The sequence below is a fragment of the Anser brachyrhynchus genome, assembly GCF_964034855.1.
Source record: "Anser brachyrhynchus genome assembly, chromosome: 1".
NCBI classification, from domain to species: domain Eukaryota; kingdom Metazoa; phylum Chordata; class Aves; order Anseriformes; family Anatidae; genus Anser; species Anser brachyrhynchus.
In genome coordinates this window covers 64,707,896-64,730,068 of record NC_137694.1, presented here as the reverse complement: position 1 = coordinate 64,730,068, position 22,173 = coordinate 64,707,896, and the positions used below count along the sequence as shown (strand labels likewise).

Here is a 22,173-nt window from a genome sequence, read left to right as displayed (position 1 = left end):
ACAAATTAAATTGCCAGACTTTCCTCCTGAACTGAATTCCTTCAATCATTTTCCATTGATTTTCTCTGCTTTCCCTCCAGCTCCCTGGTCTGAGGCATACTACACTGATTGATGTCTTGCAGGTGAGGAGCTGTTGTGGAATGGAGAGACATTGTCATCTCCCGACTCCCTAATTCATGCTTTGGATACAGAGCCTGAATACTTTTTTACTTTTTTGGTTTGGTTTGGTTTTGGTTTGGTTTTGGTTTTCTTCTTGTTGTTGCTGGCTTGGCTGGTTGGTTGGTTGGTTGGTTGTTTTTTTAAACACAGGCCAGTGAAGCTCCTGGCCTATGTATTGGGCTGAAGGTGAGTCTGGAATGAACTGTCTCTCCTTGTCCACTGCATGATCCTCACGTTGGCTGAATTCATGTTGTGATGTGAGCTGACAGATTTTCAAGTAACTCTAAGTGAAAGTTAACATTAAAAAAAAAAAAAGAAAATCTTTTGAGTTAGTTGCTGTGATACTGAAGGGGATGATGACAGGTATCAGCCCCATTCTCAGAAAATAACTTGAAAGAAGCCCTCCGTGCCACATCATTCCAGTCTGAAGTGGATGGCAGATTGGAGAAGGTGGGGGAGGCTGGAACAACATTGTCTGAACAGCCATAAGGACAAAGAAACAAGTCAAAGGAACCCATAGAAGTTCAAGCTCTAGACAAAGATTTACACTGGGAAAACCTTGAAGAAACTTAAACTGAACTGTAGATGTGCAGTAAGAGACTTTTGGAAGATGGCAGACCTAGAAGCAAACAGTTGGGAAATTAGAGTTTGTCTAGACGTTTTGTCAAAAAGGCTAAACAATACTAGGCTGCGTTAGCAGATCTGAAAATAAGGAGGAGGCAGTGGTTCTAAATATGAGTATGTTGTGACCACATCTGAAGAAATGCTTTTAGCAACCTATTACTGAGATGGGAAGGACCTTGAAAAATAGAAGAAAATTGACTTGGGGAACTGATGTATCAGAAATTGCAAAGAGGTAATGTATGCATGAACTCTGTCAGGCCTGCAGTTACTGCAAGTAATTGCAAGCAATTAAGAAAGGGAAGTTTTAGCCTGAATAGAAGGAAAATGTGTTCATACATTCAAAGCAACAAGGAGGGCATGGGCTTGTTTAGTGTAATCCAGCAGGGTCTAGGAATGACAGAGCTGAACAATAGAAAAATGTAATACGGTGGACTCGTTCTAAACAGTGAAATCCATTAAAAGATGAAATCATCTCTCAAAGAAAATGGTTGATTTCTGAAAAGGCTGGACAGCTTTCTGTAGAGGACAAAGCACAGATTTTCCCCTTCCCCAGCAACCTACAGGACACTTCAAAGCACCCTCCTCCACGTCTAGCTCACAAAGACCAGCAGCAGCCCTGGAGAAAGACAGCTCCACTAGGTTTTTGCTGCCTTCACCTCAGTAGGATTTAGAGCAGCAAAGAGGGCAAAAAAAGCAAAGTAGGACTCTCACCTCTCAGATTGCGAATGAAGTCCTCCAGCATCATCTTCCTGTCAGGCTTGATGTTGGGGCTGTACATGTCTGTATTGAGGAGGATGATTGCAAAGGCCAAGATGAAGATGGTATCTGGGTTGTGAAACTGCTGGACCACATCTGGGTTACACATGCAGTACCTCTGGCTGCAGCAGGAGGGATAAACACACTTAACATGGAATATTACAGCAAAGTCCTCTGCTCCAGAGTGACAATGGCCTCGTCACATGTGGATCGAATTCTTCCTTTCACTCCAACTCTCACACAAGTGAGAAGGAATTGCTTGCTCTCCAAAGGCCAAATTACACACCAATGGCTGAAGTTGGCCACTAAAACTTCAGCCTTTTTGTTCTTAGAAGCCAAAATAGCAAATGACAGTAGAGAGACCACCCAGGCTGGGAATGTAGTGGTAATGCAGGAGGGGTCTACTCGAGCCTGACTTGCTAAATACAAAGGACTCCTCTGGATGCACCAAAGGAACAACCCAGCACCCCTGCAAGCCCCAGGACTGTTCTTCCTGTCAGTTACCAATGAACAGGGAGTCCTTTGCTGGAAGACATGTCAGGGCTGGCTTACTCTGGCCCTTTGTGCCCTTCATGCCACTCAACACCCATCAAGGACATGGCTCTGCAGCAGCAGTGGGACACAAGACTTTGCGCTTCATCAGCCCTTCCACAATCAGCTTATTTAGGAGGAAGATCTCTGGCCATTCATTCCATCGCTGCTGCATGTTTTCTGTGCTGGGTGTGCTCTCTGCTTCCAGCCAGTTGCAAAAGTGGGGCCACAGGGCTCGCTTTCTTACCTGAAGGCCTCAATTAGCCGCTCAACCTTCTGCGCCTCCCCCTGCACGCGGATGTGGGCCTGGAACTTCCGCAGCGCCTCATCCAGCTCCATGCCTGAGAAGTCCATCTCATCCACCACGCAGCTGTGGAAAGGGGACACGGCCTTTGTCAGCACCTCCTCCTGGGAAGGATGCCAGGCAGGCTCCTTCATTGTTTTGTCCAGGCTGAGATCCCAAGGGAAATAACACGGGAAGGGCCCTGGGACATCACTACAGATGCCCAGATGGTTCTTAAAAATGGCAAAGGTTTCAGACAAGCCATTCCTGCATTCTACGGCCGGTGGGCAATTCTTGTGCCTAACCACATACATATGTGTGTGTGTATATATATATATACACATTGTGTTTTATATATATCATATTGTACCATACTCAACATATATACACATATATACAATATATATAATTCATATATCTGTATTGATATTTTCTATATCTATATAGATATCTAGACAGCTATATTGATACAGATATTTAGACACCTATATATGAACACCAATATGGATACAGATATAGATCCATCTATTTCTGCCTCTCCTGTCATCTGGCAATCCTTCGCACATTGTCCATTCCCCCTTTCCTCCCAGCACAAGCACTTGTTCACTACCCATTTATCCATCCTTCTCTTATCTGCATTCACTGCACTCATCCTCTCCTCACCTTCTATTCACTCAAGCATACATCCTCGTTTGCAGTCCATACTTTCTTCTCCACTCTTCACTCCCACCCAAACACTGCAGCAACTATATTCACTGTGTCTTTAAAGGCCAAAGCTCACTCAAAGAAAATGGGAAATGGAAGCTCTTATCTAAAAATAACATTACACCATTAGCTGGCTTGTAATATCAAGGCTGGGTAAAACTCTGCTCATTTAGTCAGACACCAGGAGTCCCCATCAATTAACTCTGTCCAAAGCACTATTCATTTTACACATTTCTATCCATTCCACACAATCTTTTCCATTTCCTCCATACTTCAGTGCCACAATTCCCTTTTATCACAGGAAATCCTTCACCTCACACATCTGGTATTGCTTTTCCTTGACAGCAATACATTGCAGACCGGTAATTCATAGCCAACTTAAATCCTCAAAGAGAGGGATCCCTTCTCTCTTGTATCCCGCTAAAGTATTCTCATTTTATAAAAGTCTTACTGCTACTCTCCAAAATGTACTGCTACAGTTCTTCCTGTCTGTATTAGTTCTAGTTCTTATTCTAGTTCTTATTCTTACTGCATGATATTTTGGTCTTCATCAGTAATGGCAACACCTTCCCCATGTGGCTTCAGCACATTTTGTTAACATGCTCCTACCATTTCTGTCCAGGTCATTGCTGCAAACATTCATCAAAAGACTAGACTCAGAAAACTCTGTTCATAACCTCCCTTAAGCCCAACTTCCCATTTCAGCAGAGCATGTAGGCGCTAATGTCTGCATCAGCCAATTCTCTCCCCTGTTTATGATTCCTCTGCTAATATCTTTCTCTTCCACGCTCAACTAACAATTTCTCACATCACATGCTTTACTGAAGTCTAGAATCATCTTCTGTATGTTCTTTGTCTAGAAAACCATTTTTTTATCAAGGAAAGACTGAATGAAGAATGAAATCAGAGGATGCATCTACTCTCTACAGGCTTTGGTATATACCATTTACCTTCTTGTTTGCCATTATTTCTTTCCCATAAATGAATTCTCAAATCTGACATTCCATCTGATAGACCAAAAAATTAACAGGTTCCAAAATTCCATTTTCTTTACACCTTCCTTAAGTTTGAAGTTACTAGTATGCTAGGATTCAGTCAAACAGTACTACCTGGACATCACAAATGTATTAATAATTCAATGAATTCATATTTTCTGCCTCCATATCCTCTGGGTGCTAATTCTACCTTTCATTCCATTTATCTTATCCTCTACGTTGTGTTTGGTTTGCCTTTCTCATGTTGTAAATGATAAACTGACCCCAAATTTAGGGTTAGGAGGAAATTTTCCTGAAGACAGCTTGTCTGGGACTACATGAGGAATGTGGAAAATGAGGTAAGTGGAAAACAGAGGGGGGGGGGGATTAGCTTTCTTCTGGATTCTTTCAATTCCTAGTGTTCCTGGAAATTTTACCAACTGAACCTTTGCTAATAAAGGTATGTGCTCTAATCAGTTTCTTCTGCTTCCTTGCTGTGTTATCCTGGAAAATTCGCTGTTAGTGTTTGCAATAGTTCTGCAGTTTGCTGTAGGCAGTGTTTTGTGAGCTAGGCTGTTGAATACTATGTGCAGCCTTGCTAGAACAAAAAATTGTTGCATGATGTCTCTAATGGGTGAGGGATACGGTTCAAATGCTCTGAGACCTCTTCCTATTCCTGCATTCCCCCAGTGGTTCAAGAGCTGAGATATTGCTAAACCAGAGTAACACCCACAGAATACCTTTCCAAGAGCTCTCGATGAATGTAGGGTGTTCAGCGTCTTCTAAGGCTGGAGTAGTTATAATCTCAACCAAGAAACACGGTCTCTTTCCCCACACAAATTCCATATAATCAAAATGTAGGTGGTCAAGAGCAAGGGCAGAGAATCAATGGGCCTGCTCTCACAGGAAATCTTATACAAAATCTTTTTTTTTTCCCTCTCCAGGAAGTGGACTGCAGAAGCACTTACAAATCGTTTCTGGCAGCAGTGAAAACTTCCTCTACTGTCCCTTTCCTTTGTTATTTTTATTTTTTTCATACTTGCACTCACTTGTCCCTTTTGTTGCCATCAAGGCATTCTGCTTCTTGGAACTTATCTCTGATACTAAGAAAAGTTTTCTCTGGTTAGTCATTATCGTGTTCACAGCTGCAAACACCTCTGCAGTTGGACCTTTGTTATCATTTTTTAATCCTTTCTGATACATGATGTTTCTCAGCATTGACCCCAGTGATTTTGCTATTATTGTCTGCTTCCAGATGCATGAAAGCAAAGTCCTTGCACACACCAGTGAGATCTGCTCAGGTCATCCTAGTAAACCCAATCCACCAGCGTTAAATCATGTATCTTTTCCTCCTTCCCTCACTGATCAGTCCGTCCCTGTCCAGGCCATCTAGTCTAACACATCCTCTGTTTCATGTCCGAATCTCAAATAATAAAGTCAATGCTCTTGATACAGAAGGCATCAAACCTCTGTTAGGACAAGTAGTGCAAGGCAGCTGTTTATAGCTCTTTTCAAACTCAAACAGATATTGCTACATGAGTTATGCACTGCTTCTCCTCTGAGAGTTTTGTGCACAGAGTGACAGATGCAGATTTACTTTGTAAATTCTAAGAGGAAACTCCTGGGAGTCCCTTATGTTTGTCCCTCAGCCCAAAGACGGGTGTCCCCTTGTCCTAGCTCCTGAGAGACATTGACCAGGCAGAAAGGACAGGTTAGAAAGAAAGTTTGACTTTAGCAAATCTGAGCTTGCATTTGATTTACCTGTCAAAGCCTGTGCCAAAGGCCTGAGAAATAGCTCCTAGAGGAGGCACCAGATATGCTACTGCTTTCTGCTGCTAGACCGACAGTAAAAAGAATGGTGGATCATAGCTTTCGGGTATTTTTTGTGACACAGCCAAGTTCATTCAAAGGGCCAGAGAGCCTTGTGCCTTGGGGCTGCCTTGTTCCTGCTCCTGTTCTAGGTGGCTACACATTTTGCTGTCTTGCCTGACCTCAGATTCCTGTGCCAGCTCCCATTAACTTTCTGAAGGCACTGTCATGCCCATGTACGAACTCCCCTGAAATGTAATGCAGCTTCTCTCTGGGAGGTCTTTTCTTCCCGAAACAGAGACCCTGGAAGCTGACACACAATATATTGGCAAGCATACTGCAAAAAGTACATTCATCTCATCAGCCTTCAGAGCTGCAATGTAAAAGGCAGCAGAACCACATGCATGAGGAGGCTGTCTCTCCCCCAAACTGGATTTGCCAATGTAAAAGACAAAGGATGAGCAGAGAGGGCTCTCTGCACCCAAGGAATAAACCAGCAGCTTATGTGTATGTGCCAAAACCAGTGCTGAGTTCATTTTTCCACAAACAGCAGCATGCCTATGAGATGCCTATTCCAGGACCACCAGGAGGCCTGAAGGATAAAATGCAGGGGTGAAGGAAAAGCCTTATAAAATCTCCTCCTGTTTTAGTTCCTTCTCTCCCATGGACTTGCAACAAGCAATGTGAGTTTTTCTCACAGGACATCCATAGATGTGTTTAGCCCACTATCTGCAGGACAGGGCTTTGGACCTTCTGTTCATGTTGCTGAAGTGAGGAAGAAAGGTGCTGGCACCTTGCCTCATAAACAATGTGGTGCCAGCTACCCAGGGGGAGCTTGGGCTGTCCCGAGGCACTCAGCAGACTGGCACCTCGTAACTGCAGAGAACTGCACTCCCAGTGTCAGGTGGTGGGACCACAGGGTGGGATCTAGTTGCACCATTTTGCCCTGTTGTTCTGTCCATGGTGGCTGTGCTGCCTCCTAGGCTGCAGGGCATGGGTCCCCCCTAAAGTGGGTGGACACGGTGGCATCGGGGCTGTGAGGATTTAGCACAGGGCTAAGCACAACAAAAAAGCCTTTCGGCAAAAGGATTTAGAGAAGGCAAGAAGCAGCTGTATCGTGTGGGGCTGGGATCTGCTTGCCCAAGCGTAATGACCTATTTTCCAGCTTTTCCACTCAGGTGACAATGCAGCAGGAGCTGGGCTGCAACTAAAAGCGTCTGTAATGAACCTGCAGCCCATGCTCAGGGAGGGGGCAAAGTGGGAGGCAGTCAGGTGGAAAGTTTAAAACCACAAGGCTCAAAGATACTAATAAAAGCCATCCTTCTTCTCAGCATCCCTACCCCTATGCTCTTTCTGAAGACAAACCCGGCTTAGGGTGAGCTGCAGAGGGAGAGGTCAGCTCCCTGGGAAAAGGCTGCCCTGTGGGGGTTAACTGAGGCCCACAGTAAGAAAAGTGAGTGGGGCTCACTGACTACTAGCACCAGCAGGCCGGGGCATGTGTCCCAGTCCTGCCCTCCATGCAGCACCTCTCCCTGCTCTCCTAGTGCTAGGGCAGTCTCTGCAATGGACACCATGGCCCACACCAGCCCATCCTCTGTAGGAGGTGCTGTGCTGCATGTATTGCCTGTTCTCCTCTGGGGCTGCCATGCCTACTTGTCCTCCCAGGACTGCTGGTAGCCCACATGGCTACTTACTTGGGCATCCACACCTGCCTAAGTGAGAAATCGATGCCCTGACTTGGGCCAAAGCTGTCTTCCAAAGTGGAAAGCTGTTTCCACTTCAGACATGTCAGCTGTGCGGAAGAGTTCTGCCCATCTTTCATCTCCCCCTCCAGGGGACATCACGAGCCTCTGTGCAAGTTAAAAACAGCATTTCCCTGGGCAGCCAAGCAGGTTCAAGCTGTACCTTCAGCCCTTGCAGCTTGGCATGGGAAAGCTCCTCTTGTTCACAAGCCTGATCTGTGCCACATCTCTGCTTGCAGCAGGAGGTCAGAACTGCCTAACATGTTCTTCCCTCTGTTCTCTGTTTCCATTGCATCGTTATCTATTGCTCCACAGCACAAGCGGCAGCACTGTGCTGCTCAAACCCTCCTGTAACACAAGTCCCCTACTGATCCTCTGTAACGTCTTTAGTGAGAAGGGGAAGGTAGGCTAGTTTGGGCCTACCTGTCAAGTTCACTCTGCCAGTCAGAGGAATCTAACGCTTCTTTGAAAAGACAGCCTCTTAGCTGGGTTTCCAGCTCTGAATTTACACTCCTAAGAGCAGTTTTTCTCTCCCTGACTTCCCAGGAGAGAAAGAGAAGACACTACCAGCTTGACAGACACGAGAGCTGCTCACCCGCAAGGAAAGTGTGTCTAACAGCAACTCAGAGTCTAACAGGAACCAGCCCCCGATTCAGCACAATGTCTCCTCTGCTTGAACCCCTGCCCCTTTCCACTCTGACAGCAAATGCGCCAGGACAGCCACTTCTGCACTTCCAAGTCCCATGACCTGAGCACAGACCATCCAACATCACCAGCTCAGCTGACTCCATTCATGGCATCACTCACGTTATCTTGCTCATGAATGAACTATAAATGGAAAAAAATCCTGAGTCAGAAACATGTGTAGGGGAGGAATGAACTAAAGTGAAAGAAAGGATGAAGGTGAACAAAAGCAACAAACACAGAATGAAGAGTGCACAAAAAGCAATAAACAAGACATCTGAGCAGGTAATACAAAAGAAAGAAAGAAAAGATGTAAGAAAGATAACATGCCTCATTTAAAAAGTGTTAATGCATTGGCCCTGACTTTTTCAAAGTAACAAAATGATTTTCCCACAACACTGGACAGGCAGATTTGATAAAAACTGCTCAGTACTAGAACAGTGCTCTAACAGCCCAGGCTACCTCTCTGCAGCTGTATTCCCTGGACTGGTAAATCCTGAAACCCTGGAGTAGGTCCCCAGGGACTCCTCACAGCTGGCTGCAGGGCAGGTTGTGAAAGCTGATTCTCACAAGGAGGGGATGGATCTTGCTGTGGGGTGCTTGACCACCATAAGTGGATCTTTCTGTGGCTGGATGCTTAAAATTGGTTACAGATGGGATTTACTCCCGTAACATAAAATATTTAAAGCTAGATGTCCAGCCTAAACTAGCACAAAGAGAAAAACAGCACTCGAGAGGCCAGTGTCTCTCCATTGATTAAAGGAATTCATAAACTGAGAGCTGATGCTGAACTTGGTGGTAGTTAACAATAGGTGAGATACATCCTGCTTTTAAAGATTGAAGCCTTGTCTGCAAGGGGAAAATACATACTGCATCTCCCTAAAAAAAAAAAACACAACAGTTTAGGGAGATTGAGCAGTTTAGTGTTTTCAAAGGATGTGTGCCAATTGTAGTTAGATACTCTTGAAAATCCCCTACGCCCTCCCTTGTTCCTCTGGTTAGTGTGTATAATTACCTGTGAGTTATCCAGACACCTTTTCTGGGTTCCAAGAAAATCAATTAAAGTTTGAAAGATAAAGTAGGATGATGAAAGGGAGAACACAATTTAAGGACGTTTAGGGGTTGGACAGCAGGTGTGAGAAGCCAAAACAGCATACCAAAAGGCTTAAGCCTCTTACTATGTTTATCCCCACTCACCCCCCACCATGCACATCAGAAACTTTGCAACCAGCTCAATGCATCTCTGGAGTTTTGCATTCGCTAGGTGGGATCTTCTTCACAGTGCCAAATGCCACTGCGCACGCCTGAGCTCTGTTGCCTGACTCCAGGAACAGGCAGTAGTTGGCTTGTTTGTCACCTAGCACCGCTCCAATACCCATGGAAGCCAAGAGAAGTTTGCAGAGTAGAGACTAATGGCTGGACTTACAGCTGAGTCTGGAGTTTATAACCCGGGCAGCTCTACCCAGCCTCCAAATGCACAAGGGAGGCTGAGGCTTTTGTAGATGTTTTAAAAGCTGTCCTATTATTTATTCATGCGCTTGAGTTAATTCAACCTGCCTGCAATAGAAACAATGCTTACAATACACATTTCTAACACAAGTTTTCACATCAAGCGAAAGCTAAACTAACACAGCAAGTGGCATCAATAATTGAAATTGCTTTCGGGAGGGGAGAGGATGGGCCAGAAAGGCTCCAGGGCCAGGCCTGGGATGTGAAGGAGCAGAGACGTCTCCCCCCACACAGAGGCTTGCTCTGTGCAGGTGGTTAGTACCTGTCCAGTGGCTACAGCCCGCTAATGGCCATTCTGCCTGTGCATTTGAGCTTGCCCAGCAGTGCCTGTTCTCCTTCTGCCCAAGGGACAGAAGAAGGGTCACTTGCACCACAAAAATGAGAGTGAGATTGAGCAAGTTGTGCAGAAGCTACATTAGGAGCTATCCTGACTGCCATATGTTCTCAGGGGAATACCATGTATCCTAATACCGGCTTGCAAAGATGTGGGGACTGCAAGACAAACATTGCGGAGTCCATTCCCCCAACCTGTGCCAGTGCTTCTGAGCTAGTCTGATATGGGAGTTGTTCTTTATTCACACCAGTGAAATGAGAATCAAACTAGGTCTTAGCCAGTTCTAAAATGCCAGAATGTCTTTGAGCTGCCTCATGCACAGGCACAAACAGCTCAGAAATACTGACTAGCCCTTGAGCCATAGTGCACTGGAAAATGCCAGCACACTGCACAGCACTACCAGCCCTCTTCTTCCTCCTGCAAAGACAGCAAAAACATCCAGGGTGATAATCCTGGGTGAGGATTTCTTCTGGCAATGCCTTGTTTCCATGAACGCTACACCACTGTGTGTGCAGTCATTGCCCAGACAGCTCTCACAAGCAGCTGATGAAAATTTGCTCGCAAAACCCACCAGCCATTGCTATCCGCAAGCTCAAAACTAATACACAAGAGAATAAAAGTACCTGCAAACAGCACAGATGCAACTAGCAGAATGTGTTTGGCAATCTTTCTGTCTTTTTTCCCTTCCTGTTGTAGAACATTTTGTGTATATTTTATGTCTACTTTTACCTTTGCCTTTAAGGAAGACAAGTCAGCAATTTATTGTGAAGAGGGTATGGCAGCATGAATTGTTAGTGCAAGAACATTATCTGTTGCTTGGAGAGATCAGATACAGGTATGAACCCTGAATTCAGACTATTCAGACTCAGTTGTTTAAAGACACAACCTCAACAACTTCCCACCTCTGAGCCTTGCTTTCTCCATCTGTAAACAGGACAGCAGGAGAAGTCCTGTATAGTACATTCGGCATGCTACACTGAGAGAGACAGTGGAAACTGAGAGTAATGAGGATGATGGAGCACAGTTTAAAGTGCCTAAATGATAGGCACAGTTTAAAATGTCTCTCCTGCAACATCAAGAGACAATACAGGCAACTACACAGCAGCACCTGAGCATTGAGGCTGGGGGGCAGACACCAACCTTTGCAATAGGGACTGTTCCCAGGAGCTGCTGACACAATCTGTAGTCACAAGTGAAATGAAGGAACATGATCATTTGTAGGGATCAAATTTAGGACTACAAAGAAGTGCCAGGCCATTGCTATTGCAAGATCTCCCTGTCTGTGCAAAGTCTGGCTTTGGACTTCAGCAGAGTATCTGTCAGGGGCAGCAAGCCCACGCATTGCTTGCTGGAGAAAAAGAAGCAATGACTTTTAATTGGAGCTCTCAGCATGAAGAGACTGGAGAAAACGTGTCTCATTGCTGGCCAAATCAATGCCCATACGGAATATTAAAAATAGGGCTGGACCAAAGGTGAGGTACCTGCAGCAATAGGTAGCAGCAATTGCAGCAGGAATGGATTTTGAAATTTGGGCCCAAATTTGGCTGCTGAACTGGCATCCTCCCCACACGGAGCACTGTCTTCAGCGTTGGGGCCCCCAACATAAGACATGGACCTGTTGGAGCGAGTCCAGAGGAGGGCCACGAGGATAATTAGAGGGGTGGAGCACCTCTGTTTTGAAGAGAGGCTGAAGAAGTTGGTGTTGTTCAGCCTAGAAAAGAGAAGGCTCCAGGGAGACCTTACAGAAGCCTTCTAGTACCTAAAGGGGGCCTACAGGAAAGCTGGGGAGGGACTCTTGGTCAGGGAGTGTAGTGATAGAGCAATGGCTCTAAAAGAGGGTAGGTTTAGATTAGATGTTAGGAGGAAATTCTTTACTATGAGGGTGGTAAGGCACTGGCACAGGTTGCCCAGAGAAGCTATGGCTGCCCCATCCCTGGAGGTGTTCAAGACCTGGCTGGATGGGGCTTTGGGCAACCTGGTCTGGTGGGAGGTGTCCCCGTCCACAGCAGGGGGTTGTAATTAGATGATCTTCAAGGTCCCTTCCTTCCAACCCAAACCATTCTATGATTGTATGGCAATTCTACATTTTTTCTGTGGAGTAGAAGTGGTGTGTGTGTTGGATTTAGGGTTTCTGTTGGTCTTGGTTCAAGAGACCTGTGAAATTCAAGGGAGATGGAGTGAACATCTTGGAGAGTGAGAGAAAAAGACAAAGGATCCAGTATAAAGGACTCCCTGCCTAATGGAAAGGCAGCTCTCAGTAAGAACTGTGCTGCTGCCTAATATAAGAAAGAATTAGCTGAGTGCTGATTATCTCTAGAAACATGTCTCTGAATGAGCTTGTTGCCCCCTGACCACACACATCACATCACCATGCAGGGCAGCCCTCACATTCACAATCTGGCACAAACTCCCCTTGCCATCACTGCTGTGGCTCACAGGGTTAGGCAGAGGCAGTGTACCAGCACTTTTTATCATATAGAGAGCTGTTTTTTCTCCTTCTCCCTTATCTGAATGGCAAGAAGTAGATCAGGACCAAGCAGGAAATGACGGCTCATCTTGGTTCACCAGGGCTATCTTTGCAGAAAGCATGTCATCTTGGACAATGTTCAGAAAAATGGGTAAGATGCTTTTCTTTCCAACACTTCTATGCTGCTCCTGTGATGCCCACAGCAGGGGGCTGACAAGTTAGCAATAGTTAGCAACATGGAAGGCAGAGCAATAGGCAGGCACTGAAGTAGCATGTATGGGTCTTAGGTGTTTCCAGCATTTTGCAGCCCAGATCGCAAGGCTTGAAAAAGAAGAGGTGTAGGCTGAGAGATGCATGGCTTGTGTGAGCAGGAGAGGGTCACAGTGAATGAACTGAAGGGAACAATCCAGCAAAGACAGCCACTGAACAGAAGCAGGGAGGAGACCTGACATCTTGTTCAGAAAAGAGACAGCTCAGCCCACTAGAGTTTTTGGAAAGAGGAATGTTCCTCAATGCCCTATGACTTACAGACTAAACCATTAGCAGCATGCTTCCTCATGCAGGCCTCTTCATCACCACCAACAGGACCATCTCCCTTCTTATTTTCTCCATTGAGCAGCTGGAAAATCTGAAAATCCCACCCACTGCAGACCTGGACAACAAAAGAGCCATGTGTGGAGCCAGCATTTTCTGTTTGCTGCTGGTCCAACAGCAAGGAATAGATGCTTCTCCTCCTCTGCCTCTCTCAGCACTTTGCAGAAAGCATCAGAGGTGCTTTATCTGGATGGGCCGAGACTCCAACCACAGAGTTTCCCAGCCACATAACCTACTAGCATCACTAGTCTTACTCCCTGATGGTGCTGAGCTCTTGCTAGCAGATGGCAGGCCCTCTGGGAAGGAGAAACTGAAACTAAAGACTTGCTGATACAAAGGGGCAAACACATTGCTGGGAAATGAAATAAGAGGTAGTAGAGAGGGAGTGGGAATGGTGAAGTTCTCACAAAGATGGAGGGGCATGGAGGACAGGGTGCTTGCTGGTGCAGCCAGGGGCAAGGTGGGCTGGTGACTCCTTTACAGGGCAGGGAGGAGAGGAAGAGGCTTCCACACTTACTCCAGGACATCTCTGTTGAACTGTTTCTTGCTGTTGCCCAGGAACTCCCCAATCATCTGGCGGCTGAGGCCCTTCCGCTGGAGCAGGAAGTGTGCCACTCCAATGGGGGTATCCGGGATGAAGCCTCGGGAGATCAGGAACTGGATCCCTTTGTCTGGGTTTCTGAAAAGGAAGGACAGAGACATGGTGAGCTAGCAGGACCTCTTTGAGGCATCATCTCATGACTTAAAGCATTGCAGCCGTCAGTATGTGCAAGGACCAGGGATGAGAGCTGGGCATGTGTCCCTTTGCTACTGTCTCAAGAAAGCTGCAGTTGCACCTTGTGTAGGGCAGACAAAGGCAAAGGAAAGCCTTAGAAGACATTGCTGCCATGAACAAAAGAGGTTCAAGACACAGAGGGGGATAACCAAAAGTGGGACACATTTTCTGTAGCAAAAATTCATTCTGTTTTTCATACATTTTTACTGCTCAGTGTTGAGTGACACTTTCTGCTTTCCTCACTTGAAATCCTATGCTCATATTTGCATTATTTCTTCCTCTAGTTTTCCCCACCCTTAGCTGTGTTTTTCTTCCCTTCTCTATTGATTTGCCCCCTCAGGCAGAAATCTGTGCGTGTGTGTAGGTGGATGAGAGCATGCACCTGGAGAAGGCCTTGTCAGAGCTGGGAGAGAGCTGTGCACGGCTCTCAGACTGACGTCTTTTCTCCCTTGCTGGCTGCGGGTGCCCCTCTGACACCAGGCTGGGTGCTGAGTGGGCCCACCTGCCTGTTTGGGGGAGTGTTTTTCTGCTTGAGAGGAGTGCCAGTGTCTGTGCCTGCCTCTCAGGGTGTAACGTGTGTCTCTACAAGTACACACCTCCACGTGTGTCCATCTCCCCTGTACATGCAGATTTCTCTTGTACCATACAAGTTCCTAGGGGCCTGTTGTGTCCACACAATTTGCCTTTTTCCACGTCTCCTACAAGGACACATGCTTCTATGCACCCCAGCAGTGGTCTTGAGTCTATGGGGTGCCTGTCCCACAGCACACACCAGAATGAGTGTAAGGGTGCATCATGCAAGGGGGTTTCTTCCTATACCTCAGTCTGTCCCACTGAAGGGCCTCAGTTATGGTGCACTATTGCTGAGGGGAATTAGTGCAATGCCTGGAGGATTTCCACATTCCTTTCATTCTCTGAGCAGGTGAGTGGGGAGAGGTGAGAGGGTAGCACCCTTATGAAATGGAAGAAAGGATGACATACTTCCACCATTAACCCAAATTCAAGGATCTTTGTCAAGGCTCAAGGACTGAGTTTGCTCAGGCAGCTTCCTGGGGTGAGGAAAGGATAGGATGAGATCTCTGAGCACGTGAATGCATGATATGCGGCACAGGCACAGACTGTGACACTGTCAGGTGGTGAAGGATGTGGGTGAGCAACATATGTCTAGCTATAAGGGGATCAGCACTCAGGAGAATGGCCTGCTCCGTACAGGGGCTTCATGGTTATACAAAAAGTAGTTGGAAGTAGTTGGGCTTAAAATAGTTCTGCTTACTCTGTAATGTCACCAAAATATATCCTGGGCAGTGTGGCATCCTCAGGAAAAGTGTCTGAGAGAACAAGTCACCCCATTAAATTTACAAAAAGGAGAGCTGCAAAATCCAATGTTGAAAAACCCAGGCCTTCTTCAAGGAAAAGCAGCAAGGTCCCTTCTGTATTATCATACAGATCTCCTGTCACCTCTGAAGAGCACAGGCAAAGTTCTCTGCTAAGTGCGAGGGTTAGATGGTCATGGCTGAAGTCAAGCTCAGCAACAGAGGTTCATAAAATGGACCTCCAAGTGCATACTTCAGTGTTTGGCAAGGATCAGTATAGTGTTCAGGGCAAGAGGATGTTCTCAGCTTCACCGATGTGACTCCAAAGCCACTGGACTGACTTTGGATTCATTCCAGAGGAACCAGGAGCTGACTGTGGCCAGGAAAATGCAGCTCATACACTGGTATAAATATGAAGATTTCAGAAGGGATGGCACACACAAAGCGGGAGGATGTAGGATAAAACAGTCCAGCTCTGACAGCCCTCCTGCACTGCCTAGACTATAACTCAAATATACACGAACACACAATTCTTTCACTAACAGCAGCCTTACATCAGCCTTTCCCCAAATTCAAGTTGTTCCCCACAAAATCCTGATAGTGATACAGCATCTCTGCCACTAAACATGTGCAGATGTATCTCATATGCTGCAGCATGTGGCTTTTACCAGATGTGAAGCAAATAGCTTCATTTCCTCCCCTCCTGAGCCTGGTCCTTGCTATTCCCCTTAGTGTTGCAGGGGTGTTAAGCGCGGCCAGCAAATGCTGCGGGATTCCTCACGTCCTGCTGGCTTTCCCTCTGCCCACGCAGCCAGCTGCCCACACACGCTGAGCTATTGCAGCAGTGCTGCATAACGAGGCACTCTCCGTTCCAGGGATTCCACCCCCTCGCTGTGGAGGGGGCACAGGGAAAGTGCCACAGCAGCGCAGGATCGCTCCCAGGGGCCTGCTCCGAGCCAGAGCGCTGCTCGCAGAAAACGCCGTGCGAGGCCGGACGGACTGTGGCAGATGGATTGGGGTGCACTATAGTGTCACAAGGGGAGCCATATGTCCCTTAGCTTTTCACCCTTTCTCCCTATCCTCCAATGTTTTGTCAGGAAAACTGAGCCTCACAGGTTACTGGCACTTTATTTCAGCAGCTAGTTTCAAGGCAGCAGGGGAGGCCTGGCCAGGAAGTTGTGTTTTGTAGCTCTGCAGTGTTACTCCGTCTTCCATCCCACGGGGACCTGCAAGATGCAGTGAACCCAGGTCGCTGAATGAAGGAGGACAGCAAAGCCGCTTCCCCAAATGACCTGGTGTTGCTAATCTGTCACATGAATGTGTGCCAGGCAGGCTTCGGGAGGAAGAGTGGCTGGGAAAAGACATTTTCACTCCTGTTTTATCATCACATCAGTGCTCATGTCAGCTCTGCAGGAACCAAAGAAAAGCACATTGGGTGTAGGAACTCCTGCCAAGCATGGCTGAAAATACTGAAGCATAGTTTGCAGAGATGTGAGCCCCATGTCCACCTCCAGAAGGACTCCTATTCCAACACAAAGACCACAACATCTGTGTGGGGATGGAACTATCTCTATCATAATCAGCCCCCATCTGTCCCCAGTGCCTACCTTCTCTCATTCGAGCCTGCCTGCATTGTTTAGACAAATCTGTGCGCGGCCAGAGCCTGACTTTGATATATACATGTGAACCCACCTGTTCACAACCTAATCTCAGAGCTAGTAAAATGTTCTCCTCAGTATTCTCCTGAGTTCTCTATGAGACCCAAGTCTGTCTGTTCTTACACCATTTCAGCTCTGTATGTGCTCTGTGTCCAGCCCTCTCATCCAGATTCCTGCCTCCTGGAGTCCACAGCCTCCATCCTACACATATTTAAACCCTTTATTGCTTCTTGTCTGTACAAAACTTTTGTCTATAACTGTGTAAAACTCTGTCCTTGCTCTATCAAAAAGGCCCATGCTACTGTGTGGCAAAACATCTTGCTTGTACGTGTGTGTTACATTCCCAGCACCTTCCTCAGGGGACTCAAACGGAAACGAAGACAGCGTGAGATAAGGGTGTGATGATGGGGCAAAAAAAAATATTTATCATGGCTTGGTTTGATGAGAAATGTCTCATTGAAAGACAAAGTGCAAATCTAAAGCTCCTTATTGGAGCTCAGCTGCTTTCTGCCAATCTACAATAGGCTATGTGTAACCCTTCGAGTTCACCTCTTCTGAATATACTCTCTGAGCTGCTCTGCTTTTGCTTTCACACCTACAGCCTTTTCATAGGATATCAGACTCAGATGTGTGAGAGACTGAGATGACTAAACCTGGTCTGTCAGGTGAAAAAAATCCACCCAAATATCAGAAGGAAAACAACAGCCAGAGCATTCATACTGGGATCATTAAGATCAGCTCTACTTCTCTCTTTCTTTTTCCTTGGAAATGCCCTATTTTAAGAAACCGAGGCTGGTTTTACATCCCCAGCTATGCTTGTGGCTTTGCAACAGAATGGGGCAGGATGCCAAATGGACAGCAACTGAAGGTTCTGAATTCAGGACAGCATGGAGCACTGGGCTTGTTCCCCTGTCGGGCAAAAGATCAGAACAGCACTGGGGAAAATTTAGGGAAAAAGCCACTGGGCAGCCACCTGGTGGTCTGCATTGGATGCTGAGAGGGTCATGCCCTTGAGTATGAAAGAACTTCCCCACAGATCTAGACCTAGACCAAGAGCCTGCCATCATCATCTATTCTTGTGAGGCATGAAGTAGTCTGTGAAACACAAAAGATGAAGAGTCACTTACATATTAAAGAGATTCAGCCCAATGCGGTAGAGGCGCTTCCTCATGGTGTCTGTGGAAAGTGTGGGGGACTTGCAGCTAGCTGGGTTCTCACAATGGTACCGTGGGAGGCTGAGGATCATGGCTTGCAGTGCTTCTTTTGAGGACACCTCAGAAGCTGATTTGGCTGAAGTGGAGGTGCTACTGCTGCTCAGCTGCTCTGAGTTGTCTGCATTCTCAGACTCAGAGCCTTTGCTTTGCCCTGTCTCATTGTTAGCATCGAGCTGGAGCTTCTGCACTGCCATCTGCCCAGGCTCTGCACTGCTGTCCCCCGTGCCATTAGTGTTGACATTAACCTCGGTGAAAGTGTGGCTGTTCTGGAGAGTTCTGGACTCAGGTAAGCTCTCTGGGGCAGCCTCTGGTTCACTGGTTTCTCCTTCCCCTTCTCCTGGGCTTTCTTCAGCCTTGGTGGCTTGAGAGAGCCCAGCCTGGGCATTGTTGCTGAGGCAGTTTGCCATGGACACCGAGGTAGACGATGAGACAGAGATATTCTTGTTGTCAATCTGGACCGTGACATCTCGAAAAGCCATCATGAGAGTGCTGCTGCTCTTAGGCAGGGTATCTGGCAGGAGCCCTTCCTCTTTCTCCTTGTCCTGCAGCTCAGCTTCTAAGTCTTGGTTTGGCTGCATTGAGCTGGCACTGAAGGTCTCTCTTATCTGGTAGGAGCCTCCATCTTGTAGCGAGCACATGGTCTTCAAGCTCCAAGTGCTAAGGGCATCATCAATAGACTTGGCCAGGGACTGAACTTGTTCTGTGAAGGAGTCCTCCAGCTCAGTCAGTGCCCCGCTGATTGTGGCTGGCAAAGATGGGGACCTCACCAATGGGATGCCCACGAAGTTGTACCCCTCTACGAGGGCTTTCTCAGCAGAGAAGCTCTCGGAGTTCTGGACCCGGACCTTCCTCAGAGATATGCGGCGTGGCATGCGGCTCTCCAGCAGTGAGTTGCGGATCTTCTCAAAGTTCTTGCTGAGCTGGTATTGCCGGAAAGCAGTTTGGATGGTGCAGGCTGCCCTGCGAGACACCAGGTGACCTCCGTATTTGTGCTCTAGCATTTCGATCTGAAAGATACACAAAGAAGAGAGGTTTTCTGTTAGTTGACTTGTTGAATCCAGTTGATGGATTTCCATGACCCCACTTGCTACACTGATTTGTCTGTAATGACTGTCAGAGGAACTTTTAATATTGAACTAGCCTTTTCCTACATTGCTGTGCCCTTGATATCAATGGAAGGCCTTCGTTTAGGCATGGCTGTTTCAAGCATCAGCATTGTGAGCTATCTCACAGCTGTGTCGTGATCATGTCCCCTCCTAGAGTGCTACGCATATGAGCTAGAGCCTGGAAGTGCCCTTCCTTCGCATTCCCACTTCTGATGGTCTTTAGGGCAGGCTCTTCTCTGCAAATACACTATTCCAGCAAATGTGTCTTCCTGCTCAGCAGTGCTCTGTCAATGTCAAGCATCCCTTGTCTCAGAGTGCTACTATGCTCCTCCCATCCTTAGTCACCTCAGAAAATACTCCCAGGAGAAAGGAAAACCCATTCAGAAAAAGGAAAGAAAAAAAGCAGAAAATGTTGGCTTGATCATAGCAGCTAGCAAGAACCTTCAACTTCCACAGAAGTCAGTGGAAGTTGAGTTTGTTCTGTTTCTTTTAGAAAGCTCTCTGAATCCCAGAGTGCCCTTTCTGATCTCTGAATATTTCAGGTGTTAACCAGAAGTGAAATGGAAACAACTCAGGAAGAGAACCACTCTCAGTTTTGAAAGGTAAGAAGTTCTGATTTCAAATGTTGAGACATGATACTAAGAACAACTGGTAGGAGGATTTACTCCTTCCAGAGCTGGTAATAACACATACACATGTAAATACATATATATACAGCTAAGTGGCATCTGAACAGGCTTCAAAAAAGCAAGTATATATGGTCATTTTTCTTCCATAGTCTAGTATTTGTACTTCCTGGGAATGCCTTCACTCTTATTTTGCTGCTGGGCCTTCACTAACATACTATAGGAGAATGTTTGCTGCCTTGGTTCCAAGGGAGTGACTGACAGTGGACAAGGTGGGCAGTGTGAAGATGATGGTGGATGATGAGATTGGAGAAAAAAGAAAGATGAATTAAAATTAACTTCACCGAGGCTTTGGCTGAACTCTACATTGTCTACACTTCATAGTGCAGGGCACAGGTGCAGACTGTAGTGTAGATGTGGTTGTGCACATGTGGAAAAGACCATAAAAGGTGAAGAGAAGGACTGAGATACCGGCAAACTCAGTCCTGAATTAACAGAGGATTCACTACATTGTTCATGTGATGAGTATCCTTATACACAGATACACATTGCTGCCCCTCGAGCTATGCCTTGCTGTCCCAGTATTCACAGGGTGAAGAACAACTGAGCTCACAGAAGATCTGAGGTAAAGTGCAAACTACTTTTGTAGTCAAAGCCAGAGTGAGACATGAGCCCCAGCTCTCAGAGTCATGTCATGTCATCTGCTTCCTTCTTTTTTTTTTTATAACACTATGTAAGTTGCAGATAAAATCACCAGTGAGTGGCCTGGATACAAGTGAGGGCCTGGAATGACAGCTGTGAGAAGTGCGAATCACCCCTGGCATCTTTCCAATATTAATTCCCCTGGAAGTAGGGGAAGATGATAAGACTTCAGGAGATGACAGCAAGACAGGAATGGCATGAGCCCGGACATTCTGCCCCTGCTCTGGTACCCTGGCTGCTGGAATAAGAATCAAAGTCCTTGCCTATTGCCACCCCATCACCACAGGCAGCAATAAACATGGGATCCTGTTGCACTGGATGGGAGGCTGCCATTTCATGGACAGAGCAAGGGGATAACATCCTTTCATATTTCCCTCTGTGGAAGTGAAGAAGGGTCCCTTTGTCTTGCACTTCTGTTTTCTGTTTGCCTTGCCTCTGAACTCATATCTGCCCAAAGCAAGCACGAAAGGCCAGCACTGACAAATACTAGCAATTTGCTTAGCAGTAGGGTCAGTCATGCAGTTGTAGAGGCATCTAGCTCAGATCTCTGCGTACCCCTAAATAAAAAAGTATTGGCGTAATATTTGCCCTACTACCTTCCCAAAACGTATCTACAAAACTGGCTTTAAAAAGTCACCTACACGATGATCATGGATTCAGGTTCATTTACTGCAAGACCCATCAGTAAGGTCTTTTTTGGAAAACCAACATCTCCACTTATCGCCAGAGTCTGTTTGATGTGGCATGAAAGAGGAATACAGGGACAAGAACTGATTCTCAGTAGTCAGCAGAAGCGATTTGCTAAGTTCCCTGTCCTTAGTTCCAAAATAACCATCTGAAATCCCACCATCAGTCCAGCACTCCTGCCACACCTCTTCAAAGCTGGCCTCCCTGGAAAGAGAGTGAGTTATCCCTTGGCCCTTTGTCTCTGGGAGGAAGCTTCATGTAAATAAATGCAAATTAAACCAATAACTTGCACAGGCCCAACCCAGACAGTTATTGCTGACGACTGACCATGAGCACTTAATATAATGGTCTGGTCAATCAAAATGTAGAGCTAATTGTGTTGGGAGGGAAAGAGGAACAAATGGGAGGGACAGACACAGCTATTTGAGGAACACAATAATAGTAAGATACAAAATAAAGCAGAAGCAAGAGCCTTATAATTATCTGAGGTTTCCAAGGAGGTGACAGCCGTTCTGAAAACGTGAAATTCATATGCTCTGATCTTATTAGAGGCCAAGACAAGATGTCACTGCTGATCTGAAGTAAAAGGCCAGTTTTTCTCATGCAAGGACAGTTCCCTAAAAGGCAGATTTTAATAACTGAGAGGAGCAATCCTTCTAAAAATCTCAAGGAAAGGTGCAAGCTGGCAGTACCTTGACAAAACTATCACAAGTTTTCCTGCAGTCTGTTCTCTCAGTCTTCCCAAAGGACTAAGGCATTAAGGAGCAGAACAACATGCAAAGTGAGAAGACTCCCAACGTAGGCTGTTCTCCAGTTCATACTGGGAGTGCAAGGGCAGGTTCTGCATGTGGCGTGTAGCCATCCAGCCCCGGCCAAAGCAAGGGGCATTTTACAGTGTCTTGCAGCTGGCAGAACAAAGTC

At 46.4% G+C, this 22,173-nt stretch overlaps 1 protein-coding gene across 5 annotated transcripts in view; it reads right to left on the bottom strand.

Annotated features, from left to right (window-relative positions):
- The window catches only part of IQSEC3 (IQ motif and Sec7 domain ArfGEF 3), a 103,066-nt gene that overhangs the window by 13,750 nt on the left and 67,143 nt on the right, over positions 1-22,173 (bottom strand). For all 5 annotated transcript variants that reach the window (XM_080564345.1, XM_080564348.1, XM_080564347.1 and 2 more), the window contains 4 exons: positions 18,045-19,138; positions 13,689-13,850; positions 2,318-2,440; positions 1,495-1,661 (listed from right to left, as the gene is read on the bottom strand). In XM_080564345.1, coding sequence (XP_080420471.1) covers positions 1,495-1,661; positions 2,318-2,440; positions 13,689-13,850; positions 18,045-19,138 — 1,546 coding nt within the window. The remainder of the gene's footprint in view (positions 1-1,494; positions 1,662-2,317; positions 2,441-13,688; positions 13,851-18,044; positions 19,139-22,173) is intronic.